Raw genomic sequence first — 18,895 nt, 5'->3', positions numbered from 1 at the left:
TTTGAAGCAGGGACATACTAAGTATGTTGAAAGTGTGCAATGAGGAATAGGTTGAGGGATTCCAGTCAGTAAAGCCCATGTGTGTTTTCTGGGAATTGAGGAATAGGAGAATAGGAAGAAAGGATGGGCTTACAGGCTGACAGGGCTCCATGTTTCAGGCTGGATTTGCTCAGCATGGAAGTCAGCAAGGAGGGGCCAGCTCCTGCTCCTTGAGCTGCCTGGATTTAGCAGGAAGACATAATACCAGGGATCATTTCAGGGTTTTATCCTGCATGTATTCTGGGGCATTTTAGGCTTGTAATTGTGAATAGAAAGAGCCTCTGTGTGAGTGTGAACAGCCATACCCTCTGCCTGAGGGTATAGCTGCATCTTCTTGTCTCCTGAAGAAGTTGTGTCTTCATCAGAGAGCCTTATTCATTTGATGTAGCTAACATAAATAGCAGGACCAGATCTCTTCCCTCTTGCCCCAGGAAATGCAGTTTTCATGACAGCTGATTTGAAATGCAGCATGCATGGCTTAGGCAGCTTAGAATTTGCTTTTCTTTTTAGCTAGAAACCTGAGATAAGCCCTTATAGCAAACTGGGGATATTGTCAGTAAACTAGAGAGTAAGGCAAATTGATAAACTAATGTGAATTCATATGGACAGAAACTATGAGCAGATGATGTTTGGAATTCCCATTCCATTAGACTATAAAGCCGTGTAAATAATTTCATCTTTGAAATAAAGAGCCAAACTTGTAGGGGCCTGAATGCAGTTGGTTCTTGGCAGCCAACACTCAACACTAACATTTCTTGCTGATCTCTAAAATTAGGAGCTGTCATCTTTCATGATTTTGCATGACTGCCAGTATAAATCCTTCCATCTTTGGCAAGTGGAAGGAGAAGTATGGTGAGCTGCCCTTGTAACTGGTTTTAGGCTTTGCTTCCACCTTCTCCCAGTGTCTGCCATCAGCTAAGCTGGGTTATTGGGAAGTAGGGTCAAGAGAAAGCAAGTCTGCATGCAATTTAAGATACACAGTTCCTACAACCTTGCAGCACTTTGGGTGAACTTACCTAAAAGCTTATCTTTTTAAAAGCAGAGTTTCAGGTCTGGCTGAAATGTTTTCCTGATTAGCTAAAGCAAGCTAAAAGGAAAATGATTCACAGAACCTTACACAAGTTCTTTTAAACTTCATGAATTTTGTGTGCTGCTTTAGCCACCATCACTTGTTTGTGACTTGGCTACAAGCTATCTTGTGTGTGGTGATGGCTGTGGGAAGCCTGGATTGAACACAGGGAATCCACAGGTTCCAGCAAATTCCCCCAGAGATGAGAGGATTCAAGCTTATAGTTCTAGCAACTGTAATGCAGTTCATAGAATCATAGAACCATAGAATGTCTGGGTTGGAAGGGACTTCCAAAAGTCATCCAGTCCAACCCCCTCTGCATTAAGCAGGGGCATCCTCCACTAGATCAGGTTGCCCAGAGCCCTGTTAAACCTCACCTTGAATATTTCCAGGGATGGGGCCTCAACTACCTCCCTGGGTGACCTGTTCTGGTGTTCCACTCCCCTCATGTTAAAGTTGTGGAGCCATGCTTTAATCCTGGCAGTTGCTAGTGAAAAGCCTAGTCCAGACATACTCTCTGACTTATTTTTCCTGGAGTTTATGTTAAATTACAACCTAAGAACCCACTTATATGGCAACACCTTTGATTTTTGTCTTGGAACAGGTGTGAACTCTTTTCAAGTCTACATGGCCTACAAAGATCTCTACCAAATGTCCGACAGCCAGGTATTGCTCTGAGTGCTTTTCCTTGCTGTGATCTTGTGCCCTCTTCTGTGATCTTTCAACACTTGAGGAGTTGCTGAGGTTGAATCCTGAGGAAATGTTCTCACTGACCTGAGTGGCACTGGGGGAAATGTACAGTGGAGGAGTTCTGCCTGGAGAGTCAGTGCTGAACATCTGCACGTGTTCCTTCAAGTGGATGACGTTCACTTTTCTGCAAAGATTTCCTGGTGTCTCCCAGCACTGCAACCACTCACACTGCTCAGGATTTCCCCCTCACCTTGTTTTGCTGTTACCTTTCAAGAACTCTAGGGGAGAAAAAATGAAGCACTTGAGGCAGTGGCAGTTCTGGGGTTTCAAGAATTTCTGGGTTGCTGCAAACAGCTAAATGGAATTGCTCTTTGGGGGAGGTGGCCTTCTCTCATTAGAGCTGGAGATAACAATGAGCTTGTTTGTTCAGAGCTCATTACAGATTCCAGACTCTTCAGCTTTCCCATTCATGAGTGTCAGGTCATTGTAAATGGACAATGGCATCTGTTAGTAATAATAATGTTTGCTTATTCAGTTGAGAAAATGTTTCTTTCTTACTTGTTCCCAGCGCTGTAGCTCTCAGCCTCTTAAATAACTGTTCTTACATCTCCAATACATGTGGTTTTAATTGGAATTTTAGTCATAATAATATATAAATATTCTCTGAGAGGCAGTGCCTGTTAAATTCAGCTCCCTGTTGGAACTGCCAAGAGAAATACATCAAAATGTTTAGTGTGTGGCGAGACTAATGCCTGTTAGCTTGTTTAAATGTGAATTCTGAGCCATTCAATGCTTGCTGTGGTGTCCTACTGCAAAAGTGGACATGGAAGAAACCATGTCTTCAGAATTTGATCTGTGTTAGATACCTGGCCCCCCACATTGCTGAAGCCTGGTTTAAACTGGGAGCACCTAAGCTGAATGTCTTTTGGAAAGGGAACTGAATTTCACTAGCTCTGTGCTAGAAATTCTCAGTAAAGGCAAGAGGGTCAACTGTTTCTCTCCTGTATGGATGGCTTTGAATCTCAGAAAGCAATAAAGAAAGGATGCTCTAGAGAAAATACTGCAACTTTTAATTGCAGAATTGAAGATGATGCAAAATGCCTGCACTTCAGAAGAGGTGTTCTAGCTGTACTAAAAGTGTCTGCAGTCCGTGGGAATAGTTCTGGCTTACATGTGCTAAAACTACCATACGAAGACACTCACTAAACCTGGGCCTGTGTGGAAGGGTGTGAAAAGGTGACCTTCCAATACAAGGGGCTCTGGGAGACATTATACCTTGAGGGAAATGCAGCCTTGCTCTGGAATTCTGACCCTGTCTGGGTGCAGAGAGTGCTGAAGCTCATCCTGGGGCTGAGTGGTGTGAAAGGGGATGGGTGAGTCAACGCCGAGCAGTGAAGCTCAGGCTATGTGTAGAAAGCAGAGTGGAAAAGGGAGACAATTTGCTGTTCACCTAGATAATCACCAACATAGAAGGTGCAAAACTCAGGTGAACAGGGAGGTCTGAGTGTTAAGTAATGTGTTTTCCTTATTCAGCAGTGTTTCCTTCTTTGTACCACCTGCAGCTTTATGAAGCCTTTACCTTTCTAAAAAGTCTTGGGGCTGTTATCCTGGTCCATGCTGAAAATGGAGACTTGATAGCTCAGGTGAGTGAACTGCAATTTTTGCTTCATTTTTTGAGAAGATAAGCATGAGAGAGAGATATGGGAGGTATGAGAGAGAAAGAAGGGAAGAAGAAGGGAACTACCTCCCCTAATTGAGCCTGATGCCATGCACGCTGCTGGTGCAAAGCCTGGGGTGAGAGGGTGGAGGCCCTTTTGCTTGGAGCATGTGAGGTAGAACAATGATCCAGGCAGGTCCTTGCCTTGGCAGATGAGGACTGGATGAGGAGGGCAAAAGCACTCAAGATTTCAGTCCAGCTGAAACAAGTGAATCAGAACAATGTAAAGTTTTCCTCAGAGATTTTTGAAGGCAAAAAGTGGAACTGGGAAGATCTATGCTAGTGTCCTCAGCTGCAGCTATCAGCATAAGCAGCGTAGTGAGTTTGGAGTGGGTTGGTAAAGCTCTCAAACCAGTTTTATTTTTGAGAACATTAATATAGACCTGAAGTTTGAGAATAAGTAGCCACCATGACCTTCTAAACATTTCCAAAACATGCATTCAAGTGTAAGGCATGCTCTTTGAACATGCCTCTCACAACCAGCAAACTGTCCTGGATCCCCAGTGCACTCTGCAGGTCTGTAGTAGTGTTCTCACAGTGGGTGTGCTGTAGCTCTGATCTGTGCCACAGCACACTGAAAGAGGTATCCCAAGGACAGCAGTCCAGAGTGAACCTCCCACAGGTGTTTCTGAGGCCAGGATTTCCCCTATAAATCAGAATGAGCAGGTTTGGGTGGCTGCTTTTAGGTTTTATGCATCTGTGATAGATTAATCTTTTAAGGCTGTTGCAGAGATGTCTTCCTCCTCTGATCCCTTGCACGTGCACAGAGCCCCTCTGGGGTTCATGAGGCTCTGAGTGAGCTGACTGATTTATCTGCTGAGCTCTTTATCTGCTGACTTATCCACTAAGGACTAGGCTGCAGAGCTGACAGAAATTACAGCAGCTAAAAGGAAGTTGTCTCTGAGATCTGGTCTAGGGAAGCCACCTTGTCTCAGGTTAAGGCCGTGAGACCCTAGATTGAAAGTATGAATGGTTGGGCAGTGTGGGCTCTTGCCCATGGAAGTTTATTTTGTGGTTTTTCCCTGTATGGGCTTCTGTCCTTTAACTGCCTGGTAAGGATTTTGCCTCTTTGAAAGCCTTCTTTCCCTTTCCCCTTCAAGCATGGCTGAAATAACTACAGGGCTCAAAAGTTACTGGTGAGGAGTCAGCAGGTACATACAGTGTGCAGTTTTGTCCTTCCACTGCTGAAACGAGGTGAAAACCCTTATTTGGATTCAAGGTGGGGGGAAGGAAAACTGATTGCCCATAAAGTTTAGCATGATGTAAACCTACCAAAATTTAAAGTTTTAACACAGCTTAAAATACCCAGCAGAATCTAAGTAAATAATGAGAAATATAATAAACTGATATTACTGTAGGAATGGCAAAATGGAACCAACGCAATGGCACCCCTGATGTTTTGATGTGATCCCCATTCACATCCAGGCACACTGATGGAATTGCATGTCTGCTAGACACCTGTTTCACCTGCAGTTTTCTCAGCTTTAATATATGGCCATGGAATATGAACATATAAGACAGAAAAATCATTAGGAAAAGAGGAAGTGGTGAAGAAATGTGAATTATGCTCTGCATCACCAGATTTCTTCACCATTGCCACGTCTCAAAGTCAGGCTTTCCTTATGCTTTGATTAAAAGGACTGTTTGGATAGTGAAAAGAAAGCTGTCTGCAGGGAGGCTTTTCAGGACTGTCCTGTGTGAAAAGACAAATTTGATCTTATCAAACAACTGTTCTAGCTTATTAGCACTATGAAACCCTCTTATGGTGGGTAATTTTATCATATGATCTGATTTGATGACTTCTTCAAGGTTCAAATCAATCCTAGTTTGTGTAACCTTGTTTGTGTAACCTTTCTTTTTTTTTTGCCATCTTGCCTTTCCCCCCCCCCTTTTCTAAAAATACATTTGTAACTTTATTTCTTTCCTTCTATTTTAATTATCTGAATTCTTTAGCCAGCACTGTTCAGAGCTGTTGCATTAATGACTTAGAACAGGTACTTTTAAAGAATGTCTGTGAAAGACTATGATTTTTCTACCTAAAATAGTCTTAGTTACACCCTCAGACAAATACATTACAATTAATGCCTCTTCAGCCTTGATTGATTGCAATGAAGCCAAAAGCACATGTAACTAATATCTTGCTCAGGAGTATGTTGGTAATGTGTCAGCTTTTCACCCTTGGGGACCTGGGATCAAATATTTATTAGGCAACTCAGTGAAGTATGTTCAGTAACCTGATCCTGATCTCTGGGGGACATTTGTCTGTATCATGAAGCCATTACATTGGTTGAACTTGGCTCATTAGAGACCTGTGGGCAGCAGGGACAGGGTCAGAGGTGTATCAACAGCTCTGCTCCTGCTTCTGGTCTGCTGGCAGACCTGGACCAACCTCAGATCAGAAGTGGCTGACCACCATTTTCTGCAAAAAGGGAAAATTGTTCCAATATCACTTCCTGATCTTCACTTAAAAGACAGATGAAGCTTTTTGTCTGTACAGGAAAATGTATCCCACTGCTGTGAAGCTGGGTAGCACAGATTGTTTTTGCCAAAGGCAAGATTTTATTTGATGAAATGTCAGCACTGCTAGAAGTTTGAGGAAGGTAACAATCCTTCATGGATTGCAGCCAGAGAGGAACCTGTGCAGATAAAGAATTGCAGGTTAGAAATATCCATAACTACCTATTCAGAGTATTAATTGAAGCCTGTTCCCAGGGTTGGTGTCTTGGTGCCAAGTAAGACTTTCTGGAGGGCAAAGATTTCCAAAGGTGCAGCCCAATAGCTCCGTGCACGAATCTTTTCTGTTACACTGCAGAGACAAATCTGGCCCTGAAATCTATGCTGGCATCATGGAGCAGATGCTGGGGTGGCATGGGACTGGTTTAGAGATGGTGTCTTCAGCCTTTCTGCCCCAGCAGCAGAGTCACACAGACCCAAAATGGACAGTCAGACAATATGGCTGTTAATGTGCCAGAGGATGCCTGGTGCCAGGGTCTCGAACTGGAGCAGCTGTCAGCATTTCTCCCTCACATTGCAGGAACAAAAGCGTATCCTGGAGATGGGAATCACTGGACCCGAGGGACATGCCCTGAGCAGGCCTGAGGAGGTAAGAGGCTTCCCTCATTCTGTCATTTGTTGGCAGTGCTTTGTTGAGTAGGTAGTACAAGAGTTTGGCTTCTGTGTGCACAGATGATAGATGAATGCATGGGGGAAGGCAGCAGACTGCTTTTCACGTGGCCTCTTCCAGTGTTATTCAAAGCCTTGTGAAGTTTAAGTCCCCTCCAGCTAGGTTTGCTTGCTGAAGCACCCTCTTGCTGCTGCAGCTGCTGTATTCTCTTGGTCCAAGAGCAGCTTGTCCTTATACACCCAGGAGCTGCCCCAGGCATGGGTGTATTTTTTTAGCGTGACCCTTGTGGTTTGATTTGTGATGCCCACAAAATGGGCTTGTCAGGGTAAAAATCATCAGTGCAGCTTGTGGGTTAGGCTTTGGCATAACTGCATTCATTAAAATGCTTTGGGTGAAAGCCTCCTGTAAGATGCATGTGAACATGGATACCATGCCTATGCACACACCCCCACACAAATCTGTGCTGGTGCCAGCAGATATTTTTGTAGCAGAAATGGAGGCTGTAGAAATGCAAATATGTGAAAATGGAAAGATGCTGCAAGGCAGCTCATTATATACAGCTTTCATAATAAACCCCAGGCCCTGGCTTGGATCATCTTGGGCATCTGGAAAGGGTTTCTTTAATAAGAAAGAAAAGGTGGAGACATGTGGCTGTCCCTTAATGTACACATTCAGAACATCCATGGAATGAGGGAGGGTGGTGGTGGGAAGTGACTGTTTTCCTCAAAGACTATAGGGACAAGGTCCTGGGGATTTGAGGCTAAACTAGAGGAGGTTGTTGTGGTTTGCTGATCTTTATATAACCTCTCCCCAAGGCAGGGGAATAATTGGTCACATTCTTCTATTGAACTGCTTATGTATGTTTTCATTTTGCTGTTTAACTGCTGCCTAAATTACTTTAAAATACTGGGGTTGTTTTCTTTTAATGAGAAAAAAGAGTCTAAGGAAAATCTGCTTGTGCAGTTTTCAGGAAGGAGTTTTGTGCTTTTCTGACCATGCATCTGATCACCTTAGCCCCCCAGCATTGGGGTACAGAGGCCCTGCGTCCTTCCCTCATCGTCTTTGGGTGCACCTGGGGCTTCCAGAGCAAATGTGGTGATAAAAAAAAAAGAATCACAACAAAAATCCATTTTGTTTTAAATAAAAAATATTTCACAAGACAGTGAAGAATTGAGCCATGTAATTTTGGAAGGGCTAAGTTGCCTCAGCTCTTGGAGGGACAGTTCTGTACCATCGACTCAGTGTTTTCAGCGATGACAGAGGTTTAGGTATTAAAATGCCAATAGTGTGAGTCTGTGGGGGAAGGAGTTTTAACTGATGGCTGGGAAAGGAGTCTCCAGAGCCAGAGGAAAATATGGATTCTCTGTCTGAAGATGACTGCTTTGTGTGCCTGTGTCCCAAATGGTTCCCTGGGAGGAGATTGCCTTTACACTTGCTGACAGAGGGGACTTACTGGGCGATGCTTCAAAGGCTTTTATGGATTATGAGCTAAATTCAGTCCATAGTGCTGAAGTTGCTGTTTGAGAATACTTTACATTCATTGTCATCTCATCCTTATGTAAAGATTGCATAGGGTAAGCTGCCAAGGAGAGGCTGCCTCAAACCTCCAAGAGGTTGTCTCCATACTTTACATTCACTATCATCTTATCCTTATGTAAAGATGGCATAGGGAAGGGTTGTCTCCAAGCTGGGGAAACATTTTCTTCTTCAGTTCTCCTTCCAACTACAGGGCAGAAGTCTGAAGCAGAAAGGTGGGAGGGAGGTAAGGAGGAGCCATTTGGATGTGACCTTTCCTGGAGTGCAGGGAGCTGTATTAGTGCCAGGGCAGCTGTACCCTGTTAGCAAGTACTGCCTGTCCATGGCTCCTGAGGTGAAGTGTCTGAGGTTGGGTTAGCTCTGTTCCCAAGAACTGTCTCTCTCTCTATAGAAAAAGCAGAATCAACCCCTGAGGAGTTGTTGCTAAACAGTGAGAAATATGGCTTAGTCCTCCAGTTTATTTTTTCCTTCAGTCTGCTTTTGTAGTTAACATTTTCCTCCTTGTTTTCCTCAGCTTGAAGCAGAAGCAGTATTCCGTGCCATCACCATTGCCAGTCGAATAAACTGCCCAGTGTACATCACCAAGGTGATGAGCAAGAGTGCAGCTGATATCATTGCACAGGCCAGAAAGAGAGGTAAGAGACTTCCTTTTCTCCCCTAAATTCAGGTTGTTATGTGTTTGGTTTGTTTTGTTTTTCAATAGAAGCTCAGTGGAAAGCCCTGTACTCTGTACCTGCTGACCCAAATCACAAGATACAGGGAGAGGTTACCAAAGAATGGCAACACCATCACAGACTCCTACATTTTTCAGTTGTGAAACTCTCCCCACAGACTGTCCCCTTCAAGCTTGTGTTGTAACTTCTTTATCCTATCTTTCCTTTTACTTTTCCCTTAGACTGCTGTATCTGTATTTATGGGAGAGAGAGATTTTATTCTTAACAGGGTCTAGTGCAATCTCAGTGCCTTTTGGGGGTGTTTCAGGCTATTACCCTAAGAGGGGTGGCTTGGGCAGTGAATCTGCTGTTAAAGATGCCTGATCTCACTCCTGGCCTTGCTGCTGGAAGCTGACCTGTTAGATGTGCGCTGGGCACATCTGCAAGTTAGCACTGCTGGCTGGGGCCATGGAGGGATCCAAATTGCAAAGCACCCAAAAGGGTCTTGTGAGCCTGGAGGCACCTTTCAAAGCTGCATTTGTGAGTCTGGATTGTTCTGCTTGGTTGGTCCTATGAAATGTGTAAGCAATATGGAAAAGCCAGAGAGCAAAGTATCATCTTGATATTTGTATTCTTGAAGTCTTGGAGTATGGTGCTGAGGACCATATGCTGCTCTCTGCTGTTGGAGAAGGGTTGTCCCATACTACAACAATCTGCTGGTGCTGTGCCCAACCTGGGAGTGGTAAAAAGGCATCTGTCTGCTGGAGCCCATCCTCCACATAAATGCACTCTGAAGAAGGGCAATGTAGAGAACATGGCTGTGATTAAAACAGTACAAATTAAAACCAGATCTGAACTGTCTCCTTCTGCATTAGAAAGGGAGCTTTGTAAATATGCTGATCAAAAGTATGTGTAGCTCAGAGGGCCTCCTGATTAATTTTTTATCATATAGACAAAGTCAGGGCTGCTTAATTTTATGGGTGCTACGCTGGCCATGTAGTAATGTCTAAATTATACATGACTGCATGCAGCAAGCAGTATAATGTGCTGAAGAGAGAGTGGATTGTAATCAATTCCTGTGTATCTTTGCTTTTCCCCAAGGTCCTCTTGTTTTTGGAGAGCCAATCACTGCCAGCTTGGGGACAGATGGGACACATTACTGGAGCAAAAACTGGGCCAAAGCTGCAGCTTTTGTGACCTCGCCACCTCTGAGCCCTGATCCTACCACTCCAGATCACTTGAATTCACTCTTAGCATGGTAAGACCTTCATTTTGTTATAGGCTGGTGGTCAGGCAAGTGCAAAGGCCACATGGGATGAAGGATCTGGAGATCAGTTCAGTTTCATTTAGACCAGTCTCATACACAAAACAGCAGAGATAGGACACAGAAAACCCTATCCTTATTTTAGGCTGTCAGAACTTAGAGCAGCCTTCCAGTACCTGAAGGGTGCTACAGATGAGCACTCCTGGACTGTCCAGCTCCTGGTCACCATGACAGAGAGCCAACTGCTGGCTATTTAGGAATTAATTATTTTTCTTTCTGCTTCTCAAGTGATTCCTGGTTGTGCAGCCCAGTAATCTTCAGCACAATATGTATATATCTCCCCTTGCACATGGTGGCTCAGGCCGTGCAGTCCACCGGCTTTTAACTCAGCTGCTCTACTACTGCTGCACGGACAGCACTGTTAATGAATGCACAGCTGAGCTCTGAGTTACATGCAGCTCTGGCAGGAATGCACAGGAATTTGTTCTGTTGTGGTGGTCTGGTGGCAGAAATGATCTTCCATAATTGAGCTTTCTGTTCCTTTAAAAAAAAGGACAAGGAAGAAAAGTTACTTTTCTGGTCTGATCCAGCACTGTGAAGAGCGAAGCTCATTGTGTGAGGGGAAGGCTCTTAGCCAGCACATGTGAATGTGTATTAAACTGTTCAGCTCTTCACTTTGTCAGACACAGCCACGTGTTTTCTAGAAGAGAGTCCCAAACCCACTACTATCTGGGTCAAAACAGCTTGGTTAAAATAGCAAGAGAATTTTTAGAACTGGAATTCAAATGATGACTTTTTAGCACTAACATTGAAAGGACAAACTGAGGAGTCACCGAAGTTTTCATTATCCTCCAAGCATGCAAAAAAAAGGGCCTTTTTTTTATATATTAAATTTCCAGTGGCTTAAAGTCCTGGATCTTAAGTGACAGCAGCTTAGCCTGCTTTCAGTTTTAAGACTTTAAATCTATCCTGGGAAACTGAAAAAAAAGAAAGAGCTGTATGTTTTATCAGCCTGCCGTGAATTCGTGGGGAATTTTGTGGGAGGGTGATGGTAAAGACAGTTTTTTCACTTGTCTGTTAATGCTGTTCATTAGCAGACCAGTGTTTTGCATTCATTAAAAAATCCTTGCATACTGCTTGTGCTGCTTGCCACAGAGAGCATTGATTTCTCACTGAAAAGCTGAATGTGTCAAACCCCAGCAGGTCTCATGGGGTTTGCAGATTGGATTTGCCTCATGACAATCGGCTCTGGTTTCACCTGTGGGCTGTGCACCCTGAGGCAGCTTTCATCTTCCATGATGTACTGCTGCATTCTTGCTGCTGTGGCCTGCCCCCTCTTCTGAACTGGAGATGTGAGATCTTTGTGCTGCACAGATGATGTGACCTGCCCTGGAAGCCTTGTTCACAGTGAAGAATAAGATGTGGCAAAGTATTGTTGGGGCACTTAAAGAACAGGCTGCCCAGAGGCTGCTTCATCTCTGGAGGCATTCAAAGTCCACTTGGATGTGTTCTTGTGTGATTTACTCTAGGTGATTCTGCTTTAGGAGACCAGATGATCTTCAGGGGTCCCTTCCAACCCCTACCATTCTGTGTGATTTAAAGATACATATATGGCCACTGTTAATTCCCACCACTCCCTCTTTTGGAGGTGTTTCCATAGCAATCCCTTCTTGTCTCAGGTTTTCAGCTGATCCAGTGTTCATTCCCCATGTAAGAGCAGACTGTATGTAGACAATAGGAGTGTCTGTGTGGTTAATCAGGAGGCCTTGGCAGCTCTTGAGCTTCAGCTTCAGAAGTCTTCTGTTGATTATACTGGGGAATGAAGTGCATGTCATTGAATTTCAGAAGGCAGGGAAAGACTTTGGAGGAAGCAACTCCTTTTTGTCTTCCAGGTGTAGGAATTAAGAGCATAACTCAGGGAAATGGGCAGTGCTACAGGGCCTGGCTAGGACATTCATGTTTTCATGGTTGCACAAATCAGAGTGCAAAAAACAGAGTGAGGGTAAGCCATGAGGAGCTTAGCTGGCAGAAGAGCAGGAAAAAGGAAGAAAAGATACTGCAATCTTCTGACTTTATTGTCATGTTAGAATGACTATTTAATAATAAATGACTGTTTAACTGATAGATTTGGTTTAGTCTTATGGAGTAACACCAGTCAGTCATTAATAACCAGGAACTGCTAAAACATAACTGCCCTTTGTCTGTTAAATACATGGGTTTGGCTTCTTCTAGAAACAGGATGGGTGGGTGGATAGATAGGAGCATGGTGAAGAACCAGAAAAGAAGACAAAGGTTTTTCTCATTCATTGGGGATGGCAGCCTGGAAAATTGCATGAGAACTACTGATAGGTCACACATCAGTACCTATTACATAGCTTCTTGGAATCTGAATTTGTGAGCCAAAACCACTCAGATATTTCAGAGCTGGAACGTATATAATCAGTTAAAGAAAAGGATAGCAGGCTCTTGAGGACCCCACCCTTCTGGCATGATGGAACACAAACCATAGTGTGTTTCAATGTGCTTGACTCCTGTAAGCATAATCATGACCTAAAAATACCACCTGTTTCTTGTAGGTATTGAAGAACCTGTCTTAATTTTTTTCTCTATTCTTCTGTTCTTCCTCCTTGCTCCTGAGAGCAGCAGTGATCCAGTTCTGCTCTCTGCAACACAAATTTTCTCTAGGCTGAAAAAAAGGGCTTCTGAAATAAAAGCATTATTACTTATATTGTGTATATAGTTAATGGTCTCTTCTTATTATCTTTTTGTGGTTTGCTCTGTGCCTTTTTCTGTATAGTCCCTTTAATTTAGACAAAGCCAGAGTGTGTATTTGACTGGCACTATGCCTTTGTTTAATCAGAAGACTACCTGATAAAGAACTTTCCTTCCTTCCTCTCTTATTTCCATGGTTCTGTTTTGGAAAGTTAGACAGGAAAATATTTGTGTAAGAACTGCAAGAGAAATATATACAGAGGGGAGAAATGCAAGGCAAGAAGCCTGATGCTCATGACTTTGCATGGTAAATTTTTGCCATTGTTTTTCAGCATGGTTGTGCATTAATTTCTCTTGAGTGGCAGACGTTTCAGAGGAGCTTCCGATCATTTCCCTAATCCCAGAGTAATCCTCTGTCCCACTTCATGGGCTTGTGCCTGATCTCTGTTGATAAGCAGCCTGAACCCTGAGGGGGCTGTAATCTGGGAGTTCAGGGTGCTCCTGGGGGGAAGTGGGGATGCCCAATGCCACTGTCACTCTTCCCATGATCTGCAGCCAACATGAAAAGGCTGCTGCTGATTTCCAGGCTGTGCCTCTGGTGTGTAGGCTTGGAAGGTCCTTTCACAGCGAGTCTGAGAGCAAGGTAACCTTGGTCATGCCTGGTCTAAACCTTCTGTGTGTTAACTCCACAGTGGGGACCTGCAGGTAACAGGAAGTGGACACTGCCCATATAGCACTGCCCAGAAAGCCGTTGGAAAGGACAACTTCACTATGATTCCTGAAGGGGTCAATGGAATTGAGGAAAGAATGACTGTTGTCTGGGACAAGGCTGTAGTAAGTAGTTACCTTCTCCTATGAAATAAAATGAACTGAAGTGTTGACTGAGTAATGAAAGCCAGGAGACTCCTGGCCAGTACTTAAGTGACTTTCTAATGTATTTGAGAAGTCCCTGGGAGAGTGCTACTACAAGGTGAATTGTTTATGTCAAAAACCATCTCCAGTAGAGTAAACCCAGGGCTGTGTTTCACTTTTGACACTGCAACACTTGTGTTTTAGTCCTGAGGCTTCCCAGGCTCTGCTGCTCAGTTTTCCAGTTATGTTAGAGAGCAGATGCATCTCAGAGATGTGTATCTGGAGCAGCCTAATGATTTTGAAGGGGATCTCATGTAAATGTGATAAATGGATTGTTTGACTTTGGGAAGTGCCTCATGGTTTCAAAGACATTATAAATGGATGGCAGCTGAGCCTGAGGCTAGAGGAGAGAAGGCTTTGAAGGAGAACATAGCATGTAATTCATGCTGGCATATTTTGCAGTGGACTTTTTGCTGGTGCAATTTTTTTTGTAATGTGGATCCTAATAGAGAATAATATTCTCCCTTCATTGTCCACCTTCACAAACAGAGCCATGCACAGACACTCACACACCACAAACACTCATGACCTTAGGCTGCATCACACAGGCTGGGAAGTGGTACTATTTGCCATAGTCTCAGGAGCACTTCACCCTGACTGTGTTTAATAAGCACTTTCTCCAGGGATTGTTGCTGAGAGTCAAAGCACAGAAGCTCCTTCATATATCTGACATGTAGGAGCCAAGCAGGGAAAATAGCAAAGTGCAGCCAGCCCAGGGGTTCTTCTCTTTTGTTACTCCCCTGTAGAGAAGGAGCAGCAACAAAGGCTGCAGTGTGGGGTTTACAGGTGCTAACATTCAGCCCTGCACCACTGAGTAGATTCTATTTTGAGAAAATCTCATGATGTAGCAGGCAGGAAAGAAATGTTTAGTTAATGTTAGAGAGTTTGGCACTGCTTTCCTTCTGTGCAGCACTATTCTTGTTGATTGCCAGGGAAGATCCAAAAATACTCTGCTGGGAACTCAAAATGCTGCTGTGTACAGCTGCTATTAAGCCATCACTGACTGGATTAAAATGTTCAATTGGTGTTGACATTTCTCCAGGCAAGGACTTTATAATTGGGGTTGTATTAATTAGATGTATGGGTTTGGGAACACTAGTTGTAGAATGGAGTTAATTTGCGAGAAATGCTTCTAAAAAGAGTCTGAATCTTGATCTTTGATTTAATCTTGTAATACTCATATAAATGTCTCTGTTCTAAAATTGTTAACACATTGTGAGAAATAGCTACAAAAGGCTGGATCTTAGGAAGAAGTTCTGGCTGGCTGTTAGGAAGAAGTTCTTCACAAAAAGAGTGATTGGCCATTGGAATGTGCTGCCCAGGGAAGTGGTGGAGTCACCATCACTGGAGGTGTTTAAGATGAGACTGGATGAGGCACTTGGTGCCATGGTTTAGTTGATTAGATAGTGTTGGGTGATGAGTTGGACTCAATGATCTCGAAAGTCTTTTCCAATCTATCCTATTCTATTCTAAAACAAACTTAGACATCAGTGTGTAGAGGAAGGGACCTTAGGCAAGCGAGAAGCTGGATGGTATTATCTGCATTAAGTTTTTATTGGCTGTTCTTTGAAATGCCAGGAGTAACACATGGATTTACTTGAAACTCACAAGTAATGTGCCTTGTATAAAGTCCTGCTTGATAAAATCTGCTTCATGCAACACCACCATATAGATGCTTTCCAGTATCTACTGTGTCCAGTTCTGGGCCCCTCAATTTAAGAAGGGCATTGAGACTCTTGAATGTGTCCAGAGAAGGGCAATGAGGCTGGGGAGAGGCTTCGAGCACAAGCCCTATGAGGAGAGGCTGAGGGAGCTGGGGTTGTTTTAGCCTGGAGAAGAGGAGGCTCAGGGGAAACGTTATTGCTGTCTACAACTACCTGAAGGGAGGCTGTAGCCAGGAGGGAGTTGGTCTCTTCTCCCAGGCAACCAGCACCAGAACAAGAGGACACAGTCTCAAGCTGCACCAGGGGAAGTTTAGGCTGGAGGTGAGGAGGAAGTTCTTCCCAGAAAGAGTAATTGGCCATTGGAATGTGCTGCCCAGGGAGGTGGTGGAGTCACTGCCCCTGGAGGTGTTCAAGAGGGGATTGGAGGTGGCACTTGGTGCCATGGTTTAGTAGTCATGAAGTCTTGGGTGACAGGTTGGACTTGATGATCCTTGAGGTCTTTTCCAACCTTATTGATTCTATGATTCTGTGATCTCCCTGACCATTCACTACTCTGAATACTAAATCCCTATTTTGTTTTCCTCAAATCATTGTTTTTAGGCCACAGGCAAGATGGATGAGAGCCAGTTTGTAGCTGTCACCAGCACCAATGCTGCCAAAATCTTTAATCTGTACCCAAGAAAAGGCCGGATTGCTGTAGGGTCAGATGCTGATGTTGTTATTTGGGACCCTGACAAGGTGAAGACTATCACAGCTAAAAGCCATAAATCGGTAAGGAGAAGAGGAAAACCAGCAAGAAAAAAAGAAATGTCACTGTTGCTTTCCAGCTGTTGATCTAATTCATGTGAACAACAAATGCACTAGGAAGAGAGGTGTGGGGTAGCTGCCTACTCCTGCTCAGGAGTGTCAGGAGATGAAAGTACTGAAATCTTGCTTTGGAAGCACTGGGATCAAGAATGGTTTCTTTTCTCTGCATCTTCTCTCTGCAAGACCAGGCTGGATGAGGCTCTGTCCAGCCTGATCTAGTGTGGGGTGTCCCTGCCCATGGCAGGGGGGTTGGAACTAGATGATCCTTGTGGTCCCTTCCAACCCTGACTGATACTATGATATACCATTCACTCTTTCTTTGCATGCTTGTGGCAGATCTCTGAACAGGTGTGAATCAGCAGCTCTGCAGCTGAGGTTAGTAAAGCTGTGATGATAAAATTAAAACCAATTAACTTTTGTTTTTGCTTTTCAGCACCTGATATTGTCACCTGATTATGTGCTAAAATACAAGTGATGATTACATATTTTGATAACAGAGCTCTGAGCAGCCTCATGGCTGGGATTTTCTCTTTAATTCCAGAGCTTTGCCACATCCTTTTGTGCCCTTAGTGCAGAGTTCCGGTGACAGTCGTTCTCATTTTGACTGTGATGGATCTTATGGGTTGTCTGGCTCAAAGTTGCTGTCTTACTGTTCAGTGTTTTGGCCTTTCACATTGGGGAATTCTTCCAAATGTTTTATGGAAATGCAGAAATGTGGTTTATATTAAAAAGGCAAAAAAAAAAATCTTTAGAACCCTTTAAAAAGTAAGTTTAGGTGACTCAGTTTCTCTCTGCATTATCCAGAAAACAATAATCACCTGCCTTTTGACAGTCACTCCCATTTAGATTCAGGCTTTCCTGGTCTGTTCTGGGCCTTTTCAGACAAAAAATAGGCAGCTGGCCCCTTTGAAATTCCCTTCCACAGTCACAGCAGGTGCATGGCAGGACCACGTTCTCTGTGTATCTGGCAGCTGAGTCACACTTTTCATTCTTATTATTAAGGCTACCATACTGGCTCTGGATAATTACACAAAGTCCTGAAAAACAAACGAGATAAAGCCTTGATGGAAAGTGAGAAATAGCAACAAAAAGTCTGATCCAGGAAAGTCTGACCAGAGAGATGCTTTAAAATCATTTTTGAACACCATTGCTTTTTCTTCAGACAAACCAGTATTGCACACAGTTTTACACAGCCTCAGCTGTCTAAAACAGTGACTACAAACACAGAATGTAAGTTACTGACTGAAAGACATCTTGGATCAAACTTGTAGTGAGTGAATGTGTTGGCTGATCCTCAGGCTGTTGAGTACAACATCTTTGAAGGAATGGAGTGCCATGGTGCCCCCCTCGTGGTCATAAGCCAAGGGAAGATTGTGTTTGAAGATGGCAACCTGCATGTAAATAAGGGAATGGGACGCTTCATCCCTCGCAAGCCTTTCCCCGAGTATCTCTACCAGCGTGTCAAAATCAGGAATAAGGTAATGGCAAGTGTTCTTTAATCTTCTTTCTAGCCATACCCTCTTACAGCCACAGCAGCACATTTTTTTTCTTGTTCTTGTGCTAAGGTGAGTCCATGTTACATGCACTACAAATGTGATCAAAACCCTGGTTCCTCTGCAAGCATGAACTGCTGTGACTTCATTGAGACCCTGAGCTTCAGTAGGTAGAACATGTAATTGCCAGGTGGACATAACTGCCTTATGTCCAGCTGTACAGGCTTGTGAAGGGAGGTGAAATGGTGATAGGGTTTACTTATTGGGGAGGAGATAGCCAGAAGCAAACCAGAATTTTAAGTTGTTGCTGGGCTTTGCATACTGAGCGGCCACGCTGCAGAGAAGAAAAGCAAGTGAGCCAGAGAGCCTCATTGTATTTGTTGTTGAGGCATTTGCTGTGCTGAGCATAAATTAGCAGCATTCACAGCTCAGAAAACTTTTCACTTGTATTTAATAAAAAGCTTGGGAAAAGACCCAAGATTAAGACTTGGGTGATTTCTGGGTTTGAATTACATCAGTGCTCCTCTGTTGAAAACCAATTGGGTTGGTAATAGTTGAGGGTTGTTTGGAAACTGCTTCTTGCTGTTAAGGAAGAAATTTAGTGTGTGAGGACAGGTAACAAGGCAAATTGACTAAACCCCCTATTTTCTTCCAACCAAGCATAGCCTGTGGGGTTGGCAGCTGACATTAGGTCTGCAAGCGGGCTGACAGGTTTTGTCTTTCATCAGACGTTACACAAATTGTGTCAGGCTGTGGGATGCAAGAGGTCTGCTGCTCTGATGAGAAGAGGCACTGTAATAATCAATGCATCTGCAAAGGGGTTGTGCAAAATATCCCTCAGTTACACTTCTTTTCCCAGTCTCCATTTAGATGGCATGAGGGCTCTCTTCACATCTGCCTCTCAAGGGTTTAGTGCACATGGTGACCATGTCACTTAAATACTGGAAACACCACTTTAAAAACAAGTATCAGGGGGTGGTGTCTTGTACCAGGAGTCTGCACAAAAGTGACCAGGTTAAGTAACCTGCATCTTGCAAGCGGGACTGGGTTTTGGGACAGACCTTGGGTTTTAGATACTTAGGGAAGAGTTACCTTTAGAGACTTAGGTGTTCAAAAGGACCAAGGAATGAGCTGATCTTTTTGCTCTTGCAGCTCCCTCTGCTGCTTGCTGAGGGGAAGAGCAGATTCATGTCCACATTTCTCACTACCTAATTT

The 18,895-nt window shown here is 43.8% G+C and overlaps 1 protein-coding gene across 2 annotated transcripts in view; it reads left to right on the top strand.

Annotated features, from left to right (window-relative positions):
- The window catches only part of CRMP1 (collapsin response mediator protein 1), a 51,706-nt gene that overhangs the window by 28,042 nt on the left and 4,769 nt on the right, over nucleotides 1–18,895 (top strand). For both annotated transcript variants that reach the window (XM_068149497.1, XM_068149498.1), the window contains exons 5-12: nucleotides 1,713–1,774; nucleotides 3,361–3,441; nucleotides 6,550–6,618; nucleotides 8,690–8,810; nucleotides 9,930–10,086; nucleotides 13,497–13,638; nucleotides 15,981–16,151; nucleotides 17,486–17,665. In XM_068149497.1, coding sequence (XP_068005598.1) covers nucleotides 1,713–1,774; nucleotides 3,361–3,441; nucleotides 6,550–6,618; nucleotides 8,690–8,810; nucleotides 9,930–10,086; nucleotides 13,497–13,638; nucleotides 15,981–16,151; nucleotides 17,486–17,665 — 983 coding nt within the window. The remainder of the gene's footprint in view (nucleotides 1–1,712; nucleotides 1,775–3,360; nucleotides 3,442–6,549; nucleotides 6,619–8,689; nucleotides 8,811–9,929; nucleotides 10,087–13,496; nucleotides 13,639–15,980; nucleotides 16,152–17,485; nucleotides 17,666–18,895) is intronic.

This window comes from Melanerpes formicivorus, unplaced genomic scaffold (genome assembly GCF_026170545.1).
Source record: "Melanerpes formicivorus ecotype bairdi unplaced genomic scaffold, bMelFor1.0.p_v2 SCAF_18, whole genome shotgun sequence".
NCBI classification, from domain to species: Eukaryota; Metazoa; Chordata; class Aves; order Piciformes; family Picidae; genus Melanerpes; species Melanerpes formicivorus.
Note: the sequence above shows the minus strand (reverse complement) of the source record. Positions and strands in the feature narration are given on the sequence as shown.